General features: G+C 53.1%; 1 protein-coding gene across 12 annotated transcripts in view; it reads left to right on the top strand.

The window, feature by feature from the left end:
• Positions 1 to 20,186, top strand: part of DNM1 (dynamin 1) — a 52,879-nt gene that overhangs the window by 7,830 nt on the left and 24,863 nt on the right. For 7 of the 12 annotated variants that reach the window (XM_025358758.1, XM_025358761.1, XM_025358769.1 and 4 more), the window contains exons 2-10: positions 7,491 to 7,564; positions 7,843 to 7,992; positions 8,312 to 8,515; positions 9,118 to 9,216; positions 9,311 to 9,471; positions 11,388 to 11,530; positions 11,658 to 11,793; positions 11,989 to 12,056; positions 13,470 to 13,608. In XM_025358758.1, the coding sequence (XP_025214543.1) occupies positions 7,491 to 7,564; positions 7,843 to 7,992; positions 8,312 to 8,515; positions 9,118 to 9,216; positions 9,311 to 9,471; positions 11,388 to 11,530; positions 11,658 to 11,793; positions 11,989 to 12,056; positions 13,470 to 13,608 (1,174 nt within the window). Of the gene's footprint in view, positions 1 to 7,490; positions 7,565 to 7,842; positions 7,993 to 8,311; positions 8,516 to 9,117; positions 9,217 to 9,310; positions 9,472 to 11,387; positions 11,531 to 11,657; positions 11,794 to 11,988; positions 12,057 to 13,469; positions 13,609 to 15,212; positions 15,352 to 20,186 lie in introns of all 12 variants that reach the window. The other 5 variants (XM_025358759.1, XM_025358763.1, XM_025358762.1 and 2 more) reach the window with 1 other exon arrangement.

Raw genomic sequence — 20,186 nt, 5'->3', positions numbered from 1 at the left:
AGCCCTCAAAACCGAACCCCACACCTGAGTTGGGTCCCTGAGGGTTGATTACCCAGTCCTGCTTCCTTTCAGCCGCTCCCTCCTCGTCTACCTGAATATATTACAGTTCGTGGGGAAAGCAGGGCTGTGCCCACTCTCTCACTCTCCTGGGGTGCTGTTGCAGAAGCGTCTTTTTTCTTTTTTCTTTTTTCTTTTGAGATGGAATCTTGCTCTGTGCCCCAGGCTGGAGTACAGTGGTCGGATCTCAGCTCACTGCAAGCCCCTCCTCCCGGGTTTACGCCATTCTCCTGCCTCAGCCTCCCGAGTAGCTGGGACTACAGGTGCCCGCCACCTCGCCCGGCTAGTTTTTTGTATTTTTTAGTAGAGACGGGGTTTCACCGTGTTAGCCAGAATGGTCTCGATCTCCTGACCTCATGATCCGCCCGTCTCGGCCTCCCAAAGTGCTGGGATTACAGGCTTGAGCCACCGCGCCCGGCCGAAGCATCTTTTTTCTTTCTTTCTTTTTTCTTTTTTCTTTTTTCTGTAGAGACTGGGTCTTGCTACGTTACCCAGGCTGGTCTCAAACTCCTGGCCTCAAGCTGGGGCTTGAACTCCTGGCCTCAAGCAATCCTCCCACCTCAGCCTCCCAAAGTATTGGGATTACAGGTTCCAGGTTCCAACCACCGCGCCTAGCCCCTGGAAAGCTCTTCACCCTGCCCTTGTCTTCCTCTTTCACTGGGTCTTTCCTGCAAGTCTCACGTCACCCAACACTTCCTCTGGGATGCCTTCCCTGGTCACCCTCTCCCGCCATGACCTGGCCCTCCCTGTGTGGGGTAGGGCTTTGTTTTCTCCCAGATGGGAAGCTGTAGAGGATGAAAGAAGCCTGTTGCCCTGGGCTCAGAGCTCCTGGCAGAGGGCAGCTCCAACCATGGTTAATATTAACAATGTATCTAGTCATGACTGTGTTATTCTTTAATCACTCTGTCTCATGTGCCTCTCTTAGCTCAGGGAAAGGAGGCCACTAGCCAGGGCGAGGAGAAAAATCTCAGCAGGTGAACGCACCCTCACCTCCAACCTGGGTCCCCATTTCAAAGGAATGCAATGCTATAGCACATAAAGCACCCAGCAGGTGGCACGTGCTCAGGAACTGGGACCACCAATGGGCACCCCCGTTAGGTCCTTCTACTGCCAGATGTCACGGCATTCCCTTAACAGACCCAGGAGGGAGCTGCTGGCCTGTGTCCTATTTCACTGATGGGTAAAATGAGGTTCAGAACAGGGAAATAATTTAGTGGCCGAGCTGGGGTTCCTTCTCATCAAGATGCTGGTGATAAGAAATAAGGATCCATAGCCGGGCATGGTGGTGCACACATGTAGTCCCAGCTACTTCAGAGATTTAGGTGGGAAGACCGCTTGAGCTCCGGTATTTGAGGCTGCAGTGAGCTATGATCGTACCACTGCACTCCATCCTGGGCAACTGGGCAAGACCCGGCCGGAAGGAAGGAAGGAAGGAAGGAAGGAGGGAAGGAAGGAAGGAAGGGGAAAGAGGATCCAGATGTAGCTGCATGCTGAATAACTTTGGAAATATCTATGATATGTTAGGTGAATAGAGAAGCTATCAAAGGGGCTGAAAACCCAGTGTGCATGTGGGTGCCTGAGAGGCATGTGATTTCACCTTTCTGAGTCTCAGTTTCTTCCCTGTAACATGGAGAAACTTATCACTCTGATTTCACACAGCCATGCAAGAATCAATCCAAAGGATGCAGATTTTCTTAAACAGCTTTATTGAGGCATAATTTACATGCCATACAATTCACCCATTTTAAAGGCACAATTCAATGATTTTTAGTATATTTACAGAGTTGTGCAAGCATCATCACTATCTAATTTTAGGATATTTCCGTCACTCTAAAAAGAAATCTTGTGCTGATGTAGATTTTCAAGTCCCTGGCAGAGTCCCTGGCTGACAGTCAGCAATTCATCAGTGTTTAGCCATGATGATGATTATTAATGATAAAATGTTTACAGTGGCTCTCATCAGGTGTTAGGAGGATGATTGGTTTTTATTTTTTAAATATTTCACGTATTTTCTGAATTTTTTTTTTTTTTTTTGAGACAGAGTCTCACTCTGTCGCCCAGGCTGGAGTACAGTGGCAGGATCTCGGCTCACTGCAACCTCCGCTTCCCAGGTTCAAGCGATTCTCCTGCCTCAGTCTCCCAAGTAGCTGGGACTACAGGCACGTGCCATCACACCCTGCTAATTTTTGTATTTTTAGTTGAGATGGGGTTTCACCATGTTGGCCAGGCTGGTCTCAAACTCCTGACCTCAAGCGATCTGCCTGCCTCAGCCTCCTAAAGTGTTGGGATTACAGGAATGAACCACCGCTCCTGGTCATTTTCTGAATCTTTTAAAATGGAGAACATATGATTTTTAAAATTAGAGGCAAAAGCGATCGATTTCTATTTTGAAAATATAAAGTCATCAACACTTGGATGGATGGAAGGGAGGGAGGGTGGGAAAGAAAGTAGGAAGGATGGGAGGATAAGGAGTAAGGGAAGGTAATAGGCTCGGCTTAATAGGGAGAAAGATTGCTGTGGAGAGAGCACCTACCCGGAGTCAGGAGCCCTGGGTACCAGTCCTGCCTTGTCACCAACTTGCACCATGATCTTGGGCAAGACTCTTCCCTTTTGTGCCTCAGTTTCTACCCCTACACAATGAAGCCGATGGTAGAGCTCATCTTGCATTCACTCTTTTGGTCAATGCGGGTGTCCTGAGAGTCTGCTACGTGCCAGATCCAGTGCTGGGTGCTGGGATATTGTGACAAACAGGTCTAGCCTAGTCCCTGCTCGCGGGGCCATCAGAACATCAAGGAAAGCCAAGGCCAGAATTGCCCTGCAGTATTCAAACCTCAGCTTGAAATTCATGAGCTGTGATGTGGGGCTGCCTAGGGTCCCCTGGGGCAGCTGGAACAGAGAGGGACTTGTTGCCTGGGGGCAGTCTCACCTCCTCCCAGCTGTATTTCTTGGCCCACCCACTCCCTTGCAGGCACCCCAGCTCCCTGCTTCAGAGGGCGCCCCTGCCCACCCCCCTCGCCTTCCACCTCCAGCTCTCTCCCTGCTGCCTCTTCTGGTGACGAGGCTGTGGGAGTCTAGCCTGTGCTCTCAGCATGCCCAGCAAACTATCATTATTTATAAGCATAGTAGCCGCCATTGGTTCAATCACCAGCTTGTATAAGCCTCACAGCAACCCATTTTACTGATGTGGAAACTGAGGCTCAGAGAGGTATGGTCATTTGTCCACAGCCACACAGCTCCTATATGACAGCTTGGACATTCAATGCAGGATTCATCTGATATCAGAGCCCAAGAAGGAGGAGGCATAGAGGAATGACTGGCAGTGGGTGCATGCCCAGTTAAGCGCGTTACTTCCTGGCATCATTTGCATTCAGCAGGGCCTGGGAACCAGGATCCCGGAGCTCTGGCCCCAAGTCTCGGGTCCTAGAGTAGGGGTAGGGGTAGGGGTCACGTCAGCCCTTGGGTTCAGTTTCTCCAGACCCCTCTCAGGGTGACAGCACCAGTTCAGATAGGGAGTGTGGCATTTGGGGGTCCTGAGAGGTGTTTATTTTGTCCCCCTGTGCTTCACGTTTGAAGGTGCCTCTGCAGATGGCCAGGCACAGCCTCCCTGGGAACCCACCATCTGCTCCAAATGAGTGGGGAGAACTGGCATGCCAGCAGCCGCCCCTCCCACGCCGGGCACAGCACACAGCCTCCGAGGCTGGTGGGCCTGACACTTTTCTCTGGGCACCTGTTCTGTCCTCCCTCAGCCTAACCAGGAGCTGGAGGCTGGATCTGGTCTGGATCCCCACTCGGAGGAAGGAGGACCACCCCAGGGGGCCCTTAGACAGAGCGCAAAAGTGGGACAGTGTGTCCAGGTGAAAGGGAAGAGCTAGGGAGCTGCTGAGTCATGCACATTCCTTCCCGTGTTGCCTGGGCACCTACTACGTACAGGGCCTGTGCCAGGCAGGAACCCGGAAGTGAGTGAGGAGCTCATTGTCCGGACCTGGGGACCTGCTGGTCCTCCCCACTGTGCATCTAGGCGTGAGACTGGGAAGCAGACCTCCCGGGTCCTGGCACCAGGCACCAGGCCAGGGAAAGGCCAATGTAGGATCTGATGTAGGAGCCGGCCTGGCCCTGGCTCCTCAGCACGGGGCAGGTGGTCCTTAAAGTTGACAGGGAGTGTAGAAACCACCGGAGGATCTGTTTAAAATCCAGACTCTGCCTCCCGGTGAAGCCCTCTTGAGATTCTAGCCCAGCATGCCTAAGGAGCATGCATCTGGACAAACTACCCAAGGCATTCTGAGGCAGGTTGCATGAGGGCCTCACTTTGAGAACCTGGGCCAGCCGGGCGCGGTGGCTCACGCCTGTAATCCCTGCACTTTGGGAGGCCGAGGCGGGCGGATCACGAGGTCAGGAGATCGAGACCATCCTGGCTAACAAGGTGAAACCCCATCTCTACTAAAATACAAAAAAAATTAGCCGGGCGCGGTGGCGGGCGCCTGTAGTCCCAGCTACTCGGGAGGCTGAGGCAGGAGAATGGCGCGAACCCGGGAGGCGGAGCTTGCAGTGAGCCGAGATGGTGCCACTGCACTCCAGCCTGGGGGACAGAGTGAAGACTCCGCCTCAAAAAAAAAAAAAAAAAAAGAGAACCTGGGCCATGACAGAGATGGGCCACCTCCCCATCTGGGCACCAGGAGATCTTGTCCCTGGGAGGGGTTGACCCCCAGACATAGCCCTGCCTCTAGTTTCTGCTTCCCAGAAGCTACTTGTCCTTTAAGCAGCCCTTGGGAGGCAGTGGGCAGCTGGCCCAGACCCTGACCACGTAGCATTCTCGCCAGCTGGGTCCTGGGCTCCTCGCACCCCCTATGGGGCACCTTGGAGACCTCCACCCCTCAGGCTCACCAGGACTGAGTGGGCCCATCTGCTCAAGGAGAGGCCTCTCGGGGAAGAACTCCAGGGAAAGTCCATGTCTCTGCGTGGGGGACTCTCTGTGGGGAGTCCCATCCTTTCCAGCCCCTCCCGTGGTTTCCATGGCAACTACTGTTACCATGGTGTTGCTGGTGAGGAGCTGGTGGAGAATAGGGTGGACCCCCAGCCCCCACACCCACCCCAGCTTCTATGAGAACAGCTGTTCTATCTCCACAGCCCTGGGGGACTCCCAAAACTGGAAGTCACGCCCCCAAAGGAGTCTTTGAGTAAAGGATGGGAGAGATTGAGACCGGAAGTCCTCCTACCCCCCAGCAAACTCCCTCCCTCTGTGCCGCCTGGCACACCTCTGTTCTAGCACATACCACACTGCATTGCATTATCTGTTTACTTGTCTGTCTCTCCCACCACACTGTGAGTTCCTCAGGGTGGGAACTGTCTGACTCATCATCTCCCATCCCCAGAGCCCGGCACAGGGCCCGGCACAGACTGAATTTAATTGAATTACATAAAAAGCCAAGTCTGGCTTCTTGGGTTTGAGGCAGCACCATTGAATGAGGAAGTTCCCAGGCTGAGGGGCCAACAGACACTCGGCTTTGAATCCCCGCTTGGCTGTGTGACCTCGGGTGAGTCACTTCACCTCCCTGAGCCTCGGCTGCTTCCTCTGTAAAATGATAATCTCTATATCAGAGCAGAGATTCGAGGACTTGGGGATTCAGTCAGAACTTATTGAGTGCCCCTTGTGTGCTAAGCCCTGTCCTGGGCACTGGGATACAGTGGCAGACAGAAAGAGGCTGCCCTGCCTGCCTAAAGCTCACTGTCTGGCAAGAATGAAAAGCATTTGCCTGGTGTGTAGAAATGATGAATATACATAGGGCTTACCATCCTTCTCCTTCTCCAGTGTAGTTCCTGACTCCTCCCCAGCAGCCTTGGCTTCCCCAGATATGAGGCAGTGGAGAGGCTTCAAGAAGGGGCTTTGAACCTAGGAGCTCTGGGTCTAGTCTGTTGTACCTAACACCCTTTGCTCCTGACCCTGGGGTGCAAGAAGACTTGTGAGTCTGGATCAGGCTCTGAGCTGGGGGCAAGAGACCTGGGTTCCGCCTCTGACTCTGTAGAGCCTGAATGTGTCTTTTTCCCTCCCTGGGCCTCTCCATGAATAAGGCGCTGGCTGGGTCTCAATGGTCCCTTGGGCTTCAGCCTGCTCCCTGCTTTCTTGGGCCCTGGGGATCCCATGACTGGCAATTCTGACATCCTGGTTCCTGGAGAGGCCTTCACTCTCATGCTTGCACCACCCTGGAGGGCGGTGCAGAGGGAGGTAGATGAAAAGAGCTGACTGGACAGAGAACTGGCACCCATAAGAGTCAGCCAAAAGAACAGCTGAGGTTGACATTGGCATGAGCAGATGTCTGAGCTATAGACTGTCAGGTCTGGGGACAGTGGATGACTTTGGGACCCCTCGGTCCAGTCCTTCAAAGGCGGCTGGATTCACAGGGGGCTGAAGCGCAGGGGAGTCTCACTGCAGAGTAAATAGATCTGAGACCAGGGTCTGCTCTGCCAGATAGTGGCTGTGCAACCTGAATGTCGCTAAGCTGCAGCTCCCTCATCTGCAAAATGGGGGTAATAACAGCACCTGCCTCATGGGGCTACTGTATGGAGCCCCACTCAGCGCCTGGCATGCAGTAGGCACCAAGAAGCATGAGTTTTTTGTTTTTTTGTTTTTTGTTTTTTTGAGATGGAATTTTGCTCTTGTCACCTAGGCTGAGTACAATGGCGCAATCTTGGCTCACCATAACCTCCGCCTCCTGGGTTCAAACAATTCTCCTGCCTCAGCCTCCCAAGAAGCTGGGATTACAGGCACCTAACACCCTGCCGGCTAATTTTTTTTGTACTTTTAGTAGAGACAGGGTTTCACCATGTTGGCCAGGCTGGTCTCGAACTCCTGACCTCAGGTGATCCGCCCACCTCAGCCTCCCAAAGTGCTGGAATTACAGGCATGAGCCACTGCACCCAGCCCATGAGTCCTTTTCCTTGCCGCCTCCTTCCCCACTCTTCTTCAACCCTAGCCATATGGGGCCTGGAGAAGGGGAAGTGAGATGCTGCCCTGCCCCACAGCGGAAGGGAGGGGAGAAGTTACAGCTCCGTTTCCTGGGACCCACTCTGTGGGCACTGGATGCATAGGCGTGTGGGAAACCCCATGCCTCAGTTTCTCTGGGACTGAATGGCAGTGACTGGGTTGGGGCAGGGACTTCCTGTTGGTTCAAAACCAACACAGGACGTATCTAGGAGTTGATCCAGTCTCTTGGCAGCTCAGATACATAAATTCTGTGACCCCAGCGACTTAAGGAAAAGTATTTTCCACCTTTCTGGGCTGCCATATCCCCTTAGTTACCTGAAGCCCTTGGGCTAAGGAGTGGTGGGGCCAGCACTTTGGAGGGAGCTTTGGCTCCCCCAGGGGCAGGACAGGTACCCCTGGAACAGAGGGCGCACCCTCATATCTTGACCCTCCTTTGACCTCCAACTCATTGCAGGGACTTCCTGCCTCGAGGATCTGGCATTGTCACCCGACGTCCCCTGGTCTTGCAGCTGGTCAATGCAACCACAGGTACGTGCCCTCCTTCACCAGCAGCCAAGCCTGCCCACTCCAGCCTCTCCTCCGTCCCCAAGCTGAGGGCCAGCCTGGCCACGAAACTTGGTTGCTGTGTGACTGTGGGCCTCGTCCCCCTTAGGGATAGCAGGGATCAAAATACGTAATGGAGACGTGGGTGGTGGTTCTGCTTAGGTGTGTCTGGGGAGTCCTATTACCGGTGGGAGATGAAAACCCCCAGGTGGGGTTCCAGAACTTGATGCCTACTGCCCTTCCCCTGCCCGCTTCTGGGGCAGAATATGCCGAGTTCCTGCACTGCAAGGGAAAGAAATTCACCGACTTCGAGGAGGTGCGCCTTGAGATCGAGGCCGAGACCGACCGGGTCACGGGCACCAACAAGGGCATCTCGCCGGTGCCTATCAACCTCCGCGTCTACTCGCCGCATGGTGAGGACCCTGGCCCCGCCCCAACCTCTAAGAATCATTTTCTTGGCCACGCCCCTCTGCGTGCTTCTCTCCTGCTGCAGACTCCGCCCCTAGAGCGACCCTGCCTCCGCATCATCCTATTCCAAGCTCCACCCAGCCGTGGATTCCGCTCACTTCCGGCCACGCCTCCAACATGCAGCCACTTTCGCCCTGAGATTTCCTAGTCCCGCCCACCTGCCACCCTGCTCCCAAGCAGCTCCTCTAAGCCCCGCCCTATTCCTTAACCTCGCCCGCGGCCACGCCCCTCGCCTTGAGCCCACCCTCTCGCCGCTCTGTCCAGTGCTGAACCTGACCCTGGTGGACCTGCCCGGAATGACCAAGGTCCCGGTGGGGGACCAACCTCCCGACATCGAGTTCCAGATCCGGGACATGCTTATGCAGTTTGTCACCAAGGAGAACTGCCTCATCCTGGCCGTGTCCCCTGCCAACTCTGACCTGGCCAATTCTGACGCCCTCAAGGTCGCCAAGGAGGTGGACCCCCAGGGTAGGTTCCCACCCGGTGGCCAATGCACAAAGTCCCAGGCTTGCGGGCTGTCTATTCTTAGTGTAAAGGGGAGCCTCTGAACGGTCTAAGAATAGTGGTAGGATCAGATATGTACCTTTAAAAATAATTTTGAGGTCAGGCATGGTGGCCCATGCCTGTAATCCCAGCACTTTGGGAGGCCAAGGCGGGAGGATCGCTTGAGCCTAGGAGGTTGAGGCTACAATGAGCTCTAACCGCACCACTGCAGTTCAGCATGGGCAAGAGTGAGACCCTGTCTCCAAAAAGAAAAAAAGGCCAGGTGCAGTGGCTCACGCCTGTAAATCCCAGTACTTTGGGAGGCCAACCTTGGGAGGATCGCTTGAAGCCAGGAGTTGGAAACCAGCCTGGCAACAAAGTGAAATCCCATCTCTAACAAATAAAAAAAAACAAGAAGAATAAATAAAAATCATTTTGGCTACTCTGTGGAAAATGAATAAGGGGGAAAGAGAGGAGGCAGTGAGCGGGCAGGGGGCTGCGGAGGCAGGGGGGCGGGAGTGGGAGTGCATGGAATCATGTGTGAGAGTGGGTGCAGCTGTAGACAGCCCTCCCGCTGGTGCACCCAGGCCAGCGCACCATTGGGGTCATCACCAAGCTGGACCTGATGGACGAGGGCACAGATGCCCGTGACGTGCTGGAGAACAAGCTGCTCCCCCTGCGCAGAGGTAAGCAGGCCATGCCCCTCAACCACTCCCCAGCCCTTCCCCACCCCTCTCTTCCCCTTGAGGCTGGTTGCCCTGACCTTGATACTGTTCACAGGCTACATTGGGGTGGTGAACCGGAGCCAGAAGGACATTGATGGCAAGAAGGACATTACCGCCGCCTTGGCTGCTGAACGAAAGTTCTTCCTCTCCCATCCATCTTATCGCCACTTGGCTGACCGTATGGGCACGCCCTACCTGCAGAAGGTCCTCAATCAGGTAGGCGACCAAGCCAGGATGGGCCTGGGGAAACAAGCATGAAAACAGGATAATTTAAGTGTGTTCTGAGAGTGACCAGCAGAGGTTAGCCTCAGATAGACAAACTGAGGCTCAGAAAATCAAAGCAACTTTCCCACAGCCCTACAGCCAGGTAGCAGCAAAGCTTCGCTGACATTTCCCTGTCTGGGACCTGGAAGTCCCCAACATGGAGAAGGCCAAGACCTATGTGGAGGGTGTCATGGGGAAGAGCTTGAGTTTGGGAGCCAGGATTCAAGTATACTTGGCTGAAGACCTTGACAGGGAATCCCAGGGACTTTCTCAGGACTTTTCTCCATCTGGAATGGGGCATCCAGAACTGAAGCGTGTGTGTGTGTGTCTGTCTGTCTGTCTGACTGTCTGTCTGTGTAGGCAAGACCTGGGTTCCAATCCCAGCTTTGTCACTCCCTCTCTGAGACACTCTCTCTGGCTCTCTGAGCCTCTATTTCTTTTTTCTTTATTTTCTTTTTTTCTTTCTTTATTTATTTTGAGATGGAGTTTTGCTCTTGTTGCCCAGGCTGGAGTGCAATGGTGCAATCTCGGCTCACTGCAACCTCCGCCTCCTGGATTCAAGCCATTCTCCTGCCTCGGCCTCCCAAGTAGCTGGGATTACAGGCACACACCACCACACCCGGCTAATTTTTGTATTTTTAGTAGAGACAGGGTTTCACCATGTTAGCCAGGCTGGTCTCATATTCTTGACCTCAGGTGATCTGCCCGCCTTGGCCTCCCAAGGTGTTGGGATTACGGGCATGAGCCATAATCGTGCCTGGTCTCTAAGCCTCTATTTCTGCATCTGTAAAATGGAGACAATGGTGATCAGACCTGTTTCATAGGATTGTTGTAAAGGTTCAGGGAGATACTGTGTGGGGGCACTTAGCAAGGAGTGCTAGAACTTGAGAATGACCTCAAAGGAGGCTTTAAACCCAGAGGGTCCAAGGGGCAGCCCTCTGGCCACCCCTGCCTCAGACACACTTCTAAAAATATTAAATTGGGACGGCATGGTGGTTCATGCCAGTAATCCCATCACTTTGGGAGGCTGAAGCGGGTGGATCACTTGAGGCCAAAAGTTCGAGACCAGCCTGGCCAACATGGCGAAAACCTGTCTCTACTAAAAATACAAAAAATTAGCCAGGCATGGTGGCCCATGCCTGCAGTCCCAGCTACTCAGGAGGCTGAGGCAGGAGAATTGCTTGAACCTGGGAGGCGGAGGTTGAAGTTGCAGTAAGCCAAGATCACACTATTGCACTCCAGCCTGGGTGACGAGTGAAACTCCGTCTCAAAAAAAAAAAAAGAAAAAAAAGGCCGGGCGCGGTGGCTCAAGCCTGTAATCCCAGCACTTTGGGAGGCCAAGACGGGTGGATCACGAGGTCAGGAGATCGAGACCATCCTGGCTAACACGGTGAAATCCCGTCTCTACTAAAAAATACAAAACCTAGCCGGGCGCGGTGGCGGGCGCCTGTAGTCCCAGCTACTCGGGAGGCTGAGGCAGGAGAATGGCGTAAACCCGGGAGGCAGAGCTTGCAGTGAGCTGAGATCCGGCCACTGCACTCCAACCTGGGCGACAGAGCGAGACTCCATCTCAAAAAAAAAAAAAAAAAAGAAAAAGAAAAATATTAAATTGGCCAAAAATCAGGTAATTCCAAATACAAATCCAGATTTCTGGCTTTACTGAAAATTATGCACCCATTAATTCAACTAATATATCTCTGCAAGCTCCTTCTATGAACCAGCTTTCATGCCAGTGGTCCGGGCAGCAGTGGCAGGGCTGCCCTCCTTAGCGCTCCACCTCACCACATTCACACAGTCCCCTGGCATCCAAGTCCCTTCCTGGCCCTGTGACCATCTGTCCTTAACCCTTTCCTCACCCTTACCCCCAGCAACTGACGAACCACATCCGGGACACACTGCCGGGGCTGCGGAACAAGCTGCAGAGCCAGCTGCTGTCCATTGAGAAGGAGGTGGAGGAGTACAAGAACTTCCGCCCTGATGACCCGGCTCGCAAGACCAAGGCCCTGCTGCAGTGAGGCTCCCCCAGCTCCTGCTCCTATCACTGAATCCCTACCCCCAGCCTCTCAGCAGGGGGCTCTCCCAGGGTTCCCTTTGCTGGGCTGCTCCTGCCCCCTCAGGCCACACCACTCTCCCCCCAGGATGGTCCAGCAGTTCGCCGTAGACTTTGAGAAGCGCATTGAGGGCTCAGGAGATCAGATCGACACCTATGAACTGTCAGGGGGAGCCCGCATTAACCGAATCTTCCACGAGCGCTTCCCCTTTGAGCTGGTCAAGGTAGGTCAGGCAGCCCTGGGCACAGGATGGCTCAGGACCCCCCCACCCTCACTCAGGGGTCTCTCTGTGTGTGCTTTGGCTGACCCCCACCCCAGGGGCCCTGATGCCCAGCCCTGGGTGTGGTATGGGCCCTGTCTTGACCTCCCAGGTAGGAGGACAGGCCCTGACCAGCCTTCTCTCTGCTTTTCTACACAGATGGAGTTTGACGAGAAGGAACTTCGAAGGGAGATCAGCTATGCTATCAAGAATATCCATGGCATTAGGCACGTATTGGGGCCTGGGAGGGGGGCTGAACTCCAGAAGCAGGGGGTCTGGGACAGAGGCGCAGGGAGTGATGAAGTGGGCCTCCCTCAGGAAGGACTGAGAGCTCTGTTCCCCAGTCCTCTCCACCCCAACTTTTTGGCTCCCTGCATGACAGGTTCCAGCTTGGGGCGGTGGACCCAGGCCACCCCGCCTACTGCAACTTGCTGGGCCAACTGGGCACAGCCCAGGGCGCAGGTGGCCGGGGAAACACCCTCTGGGGCTGGGCCCATCCCCAGGGTAAGATAGCTCCCCTAGTGCCACCCGGGTGACTGGGCAAAGATGCCCAAACCACTAAGTAGGGCCTGGGGTGGAGCATCTAAGTATGAGGCTGTGTCCTTTTATGACGGCCGGGGACTTTGCAACCCTCCAGACCCTCCTGTATTCACATTAGCCCAGAGTCAGTCCCATTCCACCCCACTGCCCTCCTTCTAGGCAACCTGTGGAGCAGGAAACAGGATTGGGAGGTGGAATCTGTTCCTCAAAAGCTTAGATCCCCTTCAGAGACCCAGATCTATGCTGTGTTCATCCAACAAATCCACTGGGCAGGAAAATTTAAAGCACCTACCCTCTGCCAGGCAGTGAACAAGACCCAGTGTCCCCTGCTCTCATGCAGGTTCATTTCCAAGATTTGGCATGGAATTTACTTCCTGATAACTGCACTGGCCAATTCACAGAAAAAAAAGATCTCTTTCCTAGTCTTAAAACAAAGCACTCTATTCCTGGAAAGGCTCTTATGGAGAACCCAGTTTGGCAATTTTCAAGCCATTTGTGGCCATAGAACCTTCTGTATGCACAGACCCTTATGAGGAAGCAGGACTTATATTATCAGATACTCAGTCCTCTCAACCACCTTGTCTTGCCCCAAACAGCCTCAATTGAAAACCTTTCATTAAGGCCGGGCGCAGTGGCTCATGCCTGTAATCCCAGCACTTTGGGAGGCCAAGGCAGGCAGATCATGAGGTCAGGAGATTGAGACCATCCTGGCTAACACGGTGAAACCCTGCCTCTACTAAAAATACAAAAAAAATGAGCCGGGCATGGTGGCGGGCGCCTGTAGTCCCAGCTACTCGGGAGGCTGAGGCAGAAGAATAGCGTGAACCCAGGAGGCAGAGGTTGCAGTGAGCCGAGATTGCGCCACTGCACTCCAGTCTGGGCAACAGAGCGAGGCTCTGTCTCGAAAAAACAAAAACAAAAAAAACCCTTCATTAGAACCCCTCCCTCCCATTTTACAGCTGGGGACACTGAGGCCCAGAGAGGGGTAGTGGAAGGGCCCTTCGGGCAGAGTTCATGGGCTTGGGGAGGGGCCTCGGCCTGGCCCTCCTGGCTGGCACTGGCCTGTGACACTGTGCCCTTCTCCCGCTCCGGGCGTTCAGAACGGGGCTGTTTACCCCAGACATGGCCTTTGAGACCATTGTGAAAAAGCAGGTGAAGAAGATCCGAGAACCGTGTCTCAAGTGTGTGGACATGGTTATCTCGGAGCTAATCAGCACCGTTAGACAGTGCACCAAGAAGGTAACCCGGAGGCCCGGGCCAGCCCCCACTGCCTCTGCCCCGCCCTGCACTGCTGCCAGGCGCTCCCTCCCCATGTCCCCCCCTGCCTCCTCGGTAGCATGTACAGACCTCAGCGGGGTGGGGAGGCAGGCCACCACTGACCAGGAGAGAATGTGCCTCTGAGGGGGCCTCACCCACCCCTGGCCCCCAGGTCTGGGGACCCAGGGATTGGACATGGGTGAGACGGGGATGATGGCTGGCTGTTTACCCCAAGAGCCCACCAAGAGCTCCCCCAGCTCAGAGAATAGGGCTTGAGGGGACCCTGCGCCCCCTCCCTGTCCTCAGAGGTGTCATCTTTGGGAGCTCCAGGGAGGGGTCTGGGGAAACCTTAGCCTTGGAGACAGGTGAAGTGCAGGGCCTTCTCGGGCACTGCTCGGTGGGCCTGGGTGGCCAGAGGGGTGCAGAGGACCCAGGACTAGCAGGTGCCCTGGCTCCCCGCTGTCCTTCAACCTCCCCATCCTCACTTCACCCTCACGCAGGACCCTCACACAGGGCCTCTCCCTCCCTTCCATCCACATTTGGCCTTCCAAGGATAGAGCCCTTCTCCCATCTGCGCCACCACCCAAGCCTCACAGAACCATGCAGGGAGGCAGGGCACGGAGGACAGTGCTCATTTCACAGCACGAACAGTGAAGCTCCAGATCAAGTGGCTTGCCCAAGGTCACAGTAGTCAGGAGGTGGCAGAGCTGTTACTTGAAGCCACGGCTCTGGACTCCAAGTCCAGTGCTCCTCGATTCCACCCTCCAGCCTCCCTTCCTTTCCTCTCCCCACTGCTGTCCTGGCCCGTCTCTATCACCACCTCCACTCTTTCTGTCTTTCCTCTTCTCTTTCTGTCTTTTGGTTCCACCAAACCCCTGTGGAGGAGAGACAAGGAATGCCCCTTGAAGAGAAAGGGAGGGTCACGACTAGAGCAGGGAGCTGGAGAGTGGAGGTCAGGCTGCTATGCTGCAACTCCAGGAGGCGGCCTCTGCACCATGATTTATGAGAATGGAGCCCCCTGGAGTTGTGCAGTGCATGGCCTGGGCAACTGGATGTGGCAACCCTAGAGATAGGAAATGGTGCTGAGGTTTGGAGTCAGGATGAAGCAAATTCCAGGACACTGGGAAACGTAGAATTGAACAGGATGGGTGGATGAGGTCCTGGCCTTGTCCTGGCCTGGGTCAGCTCCTTAGAAGAACCCAAGGCCGTGGACAAAGATGGCACTGGGAGAGAGCAGGCAGCCTCAGTGAGGCCGAGGAGCATCCCTGGGAAGAGGATCTGAACTCAATAAGGGTATTGTACGGAGCAGGGACTTGGTCCCTCGTACCTCTGGCCATACCCACGGAGCCCAGGGGATGCTTGGCAGCACCTGGGAGGTGCCGACCCCGGGTGGCGAGGGAGGGCCGGTCCCACGCTCACATTGTCTTCTGTTCTCTCTCTCTCTTTATCTGTGTCGATGTCTCTCTCTTCCCCCATGCCCGTGCCATCCTTTCCACCCCTGGATTCCTGTCTCTGCTTGGCTTTCACCCACTTCTCCCCACTCACGGCTGCTCCTCCTCCTGTCCCCACCTCCTCCCTGGGTGCAGGACGGGCCTCTTCACACCTGACCTCGCTTTTGAAGCCACAGTGAAAAAGCAGGTGCAGAAGCTCAAAGAGCCCAGTATCAAGTGTGTGGATATGGTAGTCAGTGAGCTCACAGCCACCATCAGAAAGTGTAGCGAAAAGGTATGACAGCCGCCTGGGCGGGGCTGGACCTGGCCGTCCATTCCTTGTGGCCATGGCCTCCCGTGGGCAGAACGATCTCCTGAGCAGGCCTCACGGTTACTCACAGGGACCCAGCCCTAGTGTTTCCTGCCAGTTTCTAACCCTGGGTGCTTGCACTCATGACTCCTCCAGGCCCCCATCCCTGCCAGAAGACTTGACTCCAACCCAAGCCTCCTTGGTGGCACCTATGCCAGTGATGAAGATGATGTTAAGGAGATGGCAGCTGTTTACTGAGCACCTACTATGTGCCAAGCACGGGCTAAGTGCTTGCCCTTACTATCTGACTCAGTCCTCTCAACCACCCTGAGACGTGGGTAGTGTTGTTATTCCCATTTTGCAGATGGCAAAACAGAGTCTCAGAAAAGAGAAGCAGAGTGTGATTCAGATTTAGGAAGGTCAGAGGAAAGGGTGTGAGGTCAGGGACTCCTGGGCAGGGGGAGCTGTCCTAGTTCCTCAAAACCAATTTGCCTAAAAGCATATTGGATTACTCACTTTACAGTGAGTAATCTGTGCATGCTAGACAGGGGCGGCCTCTTTTGAGTTGTCTGTGACTTTTTAGTTGCCTTTTTCCTATTTGTCTGCTTTTGGGCATTTTGAGAATTTTTAGCCAGGTTGTCTAAAGCAGTTCTTCCCAGGGGAGTGCAAGAGAATCAGTTGCCTGCAGGAGCTTCTCCAGCAGGCTAAATCAAAGGCGCCAGGGGTGAGCCCAGCCTCACCTGTATCTGAAGGACTTTCCTATGCTGGTGGATGGAGGCACATCCGCCTTAGCATTGAGTTTCAAGTAAGCATCAATCATCTCCATTCCTTTTTTTTTTTTTTTGCCCCCGAGATGGAATCTTGCTGTGTCGCCCAGGCTGGAGTGCAGTGGCACCATCTCGGCTCACTGCAACCTCTGCCTCCTGGGTTCAAGTATTCTGCTGCCTCAGCCTCCCGAGTGGCTGGGATTACAAGCATGCACTACCACCGCTGGCTGATTTTTGTATTTTTAGTAGAGTGGGGTCTCACCACATTGGCCAGGCTGGTCTCGAACCCCTGACCTGAGGTGATCCGCCTGCGTCGGCCTCCCAAAGTGCTAGGATTACAAACATGAGCCACCGCGCATTCTTTTTCACTGAGCAGTGTGTTGTATAATCCTTGTATGTTGCTCCATAAAGATTGGTCTCATGCCTTTTCTTTTTTTTTTTTTTTTTTTTTGAGACAGAGTCGTACTCTGTTGCCTAGGCTGGAATGCAGTGGCATGATCTCGGCTCACTGCAACCTCCACCTCCTGGGTTCAAGTGGTACTTCCACCTCAGCCTCCCAAGTAGCTGGGACTACAGGTGAGCACCACCACACCTGGCTAATTTTTGCATTTTTAGTAGAGACAGGGTTTCACCATGTTGGCCAGGCTGGTCTCAAACTCCTGACCTCAGGTGATCTGCCCACCTCGGCCTCCCAAAGTGCTGGGATTACAGGTGTGAGCCACCACGCCCGGCCGGTCTCATGCTCTTTAACTACTGAGTTGTATTCTACTGTAGAAATGTGGCATGATTTATATGTTCAATGTCCTCTTGACGGACATTTAAGTTTAAATTTTTTGCTTTTTTTTTTTTTTTTTTTTTTTTGCCTTCACAAATGATGCTACAGTGAACATCCTTATAGATGTATTTGTAGTACTTATCCCATTGTTTTTTCTTTCTTTTTTAGAGACAGGGTTTTGCTGTATCTCCCAGCGTGGAGTGCAGTGGCACCATCATAGCTCACTGCAGCCCCAAACTGGGTTCAAGCGATCCTCCCGCTTCAGCCTCCCAAGTAGCTGGAACTACAAGCACGTAGCACCACACCCAGCTAATTTTTTTGTTTGATTGTTTTTTTTGGTTTTGTTTTTATTGTTTATTTTTTGGGTTTTTTTTGGGGGGGACAGAGTTTCACACTTGTCGCCCAGGCTGGAGTGCAGTGGTGCGATCTCGGCTCACTGCAACCTCTATCTCTCAGGTTCAAGCGATTCTCCTACCTCAGCCTCCCGAGTAGCTGGGATTACAGGCGCCTCCCACCATGCCCAGCTAATTTTTCATATTTTTAGTAGAGTTGGGGTTTCATCATGTTGGCCAGGCTGGTCTTGAACTCCTGACCTCAAGTGATCCACCCACCTCGGCCTCCCAATGTGCTGGGATTACAGGTATGAGCCATCCTGCCCAGCCTAATAATTTTTTTGTTAAGACAGGATCTTACTATGTTGCCCAGGCTGCTCTTGAACTCCAGGCCTCAAGCAGTCCTCCTGCTTCAGCCTCCCAAAATGCTGGGATTATAGGCATGAGCCACCATCTGGCATCAGTCCCTTCTTGATGGACATTTGGGTTGTTTCCAAATTTTACCATAATTACTGCTTTCCTTTTGGAATGAGAGTCAAAGTGTTTCATGGTTTTTAAATGTTTATATCTAGTAATCAGTCTTCTAGGAATCTATCCTAAGGAAACAATCACAGAGAAAGAAAAGCAAAAATCTAACCACAGAGATATTCATTGTCAGGCTATTTAGAATATTGAAAAACTGGAGACTATCTGGCCAGGTGCGGTGGCTCACGCCTGTAATCCCAGCACTTTGGAAGGCTGAGGTGGGTGGATCACAAGGTAAGGAGTTCAAGACCAGCTGGCCAATATGGTGAAACCCTGTCTCTACTAAAAATACAAAAATTAGCCTGGTATGGTGGCATGTACCTGTAGTCCCAGGTACTCGGGAGGCTGAGGCAGGAGAATCGCTTAAACTGGGGAGGTGGAGGTTGCAGTGAGCCAAGATCACACCACTGCACTCCAGCCTGGGCAACAGAGCAAGACTCCGTCTCAAAAAAAAAAGAAAGAGGCCGGGCGCGGTGGCTCAAGCCTGTAATCCCAGCACTTTGGGAGGCCGAGGCGGGTGGATCACGAGGTCAGGAGATCGAGACCATCCTGGCTAACATGGTGAAACCCCGTCTCTACTAAAAATACAAAAAACTAGCCGGGCGTGGTGGCGGGCGCCTGTAGTCCCAGCTACTCGGAGGCTGAGGCAGGAGAATGGCGTGAACCTGAGAGGCGGAGCTTGCAGTGAGATTGCAGTGAGAGGCGGAGCTTGCAGTGAGAGAGGCGGAGCTTGCAGTGAGATTGCAGTGAGAGGCGGAGCTTGCAGTGAGATCGTGCCATTGCACTCCAGCCTGGGTGACACAGCGCAAGACTCTGTCTCAAAAAAAAAAAAAAAAAAAAGAAAGAAAAAAAGAAAAAGAAAAACTGGAGACTATCTAAATATTCACCAATAGGAAAATTGTTAAGTAAACTGTGATAAATCTATTCAATAGAATATTACACACCCATTAAAATGTTTATATAGGCCAGGTACCATGGCTCACACCTGTAATCCCAGAACTTTGGGAAGCTGAAGCGAGAGGATTGCTTGAGGCCAGAAGTTTAATATCAGCCTTGGCAACACAGCAAAACCCTGTCTCTACAAGTTTTTTTAAAAATTAGCCAGGTGTGGCAGTGTGTACCTGCAAGTCCTTGCTACTTGGGAGGCTGAGGCAGGAGGATGGCTTGAACCAAGGAGTTCAGTTGCACCACTGCACTCCTGGGTTATTTTAGAGACCCTGTTTTTAAATAAATAAAAAAGAAGTTAGAGGCCAGCCTAGGCAACATAGTAACACCCTGTCTCTACAAAAATTTTAAAAAATTAGCTGGGCATGGTGGCACAAGCCGGTAGTCCCCGCTACTCAGCTGGCTGAGGTGGGAGGATTGCTTGAGCCTGGGAGGTCGAGGCTGCAGTGAGCCGTGATTGTGATCACACCACCGAACTCCAGCCTGGAAGACAGAGCAAAACCCTGTCTTTAAAAAAAAAAAAAAAAAAGCTTGGCCATGTGCAGTGGCTCACGCCTGTAATCCCAGCACTTTGGGAGGCCGAGGCAGGTGAATCACCTGAGATCAGGAGTTTGAGACCAGCCTGGCCAACACAGTGAAACCTGTTGCTACTAAAAGTAGAAAAATTAGCCGGGTGTGATGGTGGGCACCTGTAATCTCAGCCACTCGGGAGGCTGAGGCAGGAGAATCACTTGAACCTGGAAGGCGGAGGTTGCAGTGAGCCAAGATCACGCCACTGGACTCCAGCCTGGGTGACAGAGTGAGACTCCGTCTCAAAGGAAAAAAAGAAGACAGGGCAGGGGGCCGGGCGTGGTGGCTCATGCCTGTAATCCCAGCACTTTGAGAAGCTGAGGTGGGTGGATCACAAGGTAAGGAGTTCAAGACCAGCCTGGCTAACATGGTGAAACCCTGTCTCTGCTAAAAATACAAAAGTTAGCTGGGTGTGGTGGCAGGTGCCTATAATCCCAGCTACTTGGGAGGCTGAGGCAGAGAATTGCTTGAACCCAGGAGGCAGAGGTTGCAGTTAGCTGAGATCGAGACATTGCACTCTAGCCTGGGTGACAGATCGAGACTCCGCCTCAAAAAAAAATTAAAATTAAAGATTAAAAAAAGATAGGATTTGCTTGTCCCTCCTTGGGGGAAAAAAAAAAGCAGGTTTCAGAAAAGAATATATAGTATTTTGGAGAAAAAATAATATATGTGAATGATAAAATCCCAAAAGCGTATTCACCATAGGAATCTTTTGATTTTCAATTCACAGATTTTATTACTGCCATGCAGTAGGCACTAAGAAACATGAAGTTTTTTTTGTTTTGTTTTGTTTTGTTTGAGATGGAGTTTTGCTCTTGTTGCCTAGGCTGGAGTGCAATGACGCGATCTCGGCTCACTGCAACCTCTGCCATCCAGGTTCAAGCAATTCTCCTGCCTCAGCCTCCG

This window comes from Theropithecus gelada, chromosome 15 (assembly GCF_003255815.1).
Source record: "Theropithecus gelada isolate Dixy chromosome 15, Tgel_1.0, whole genome shotgun sequence".
In the NCBI taxonomy this organism is placed as follows: Eukaryota; Metazoa; Chordata; class Mammalia; order Primates; family Cercopithecidae; genus Theropithecus; species Theropithecus gelada.
The sequence above is the reverse complement of the archived record's forward strand: the minus strand, read 5'-3'. Positions and strand labels throughout refer to the sequence as shown.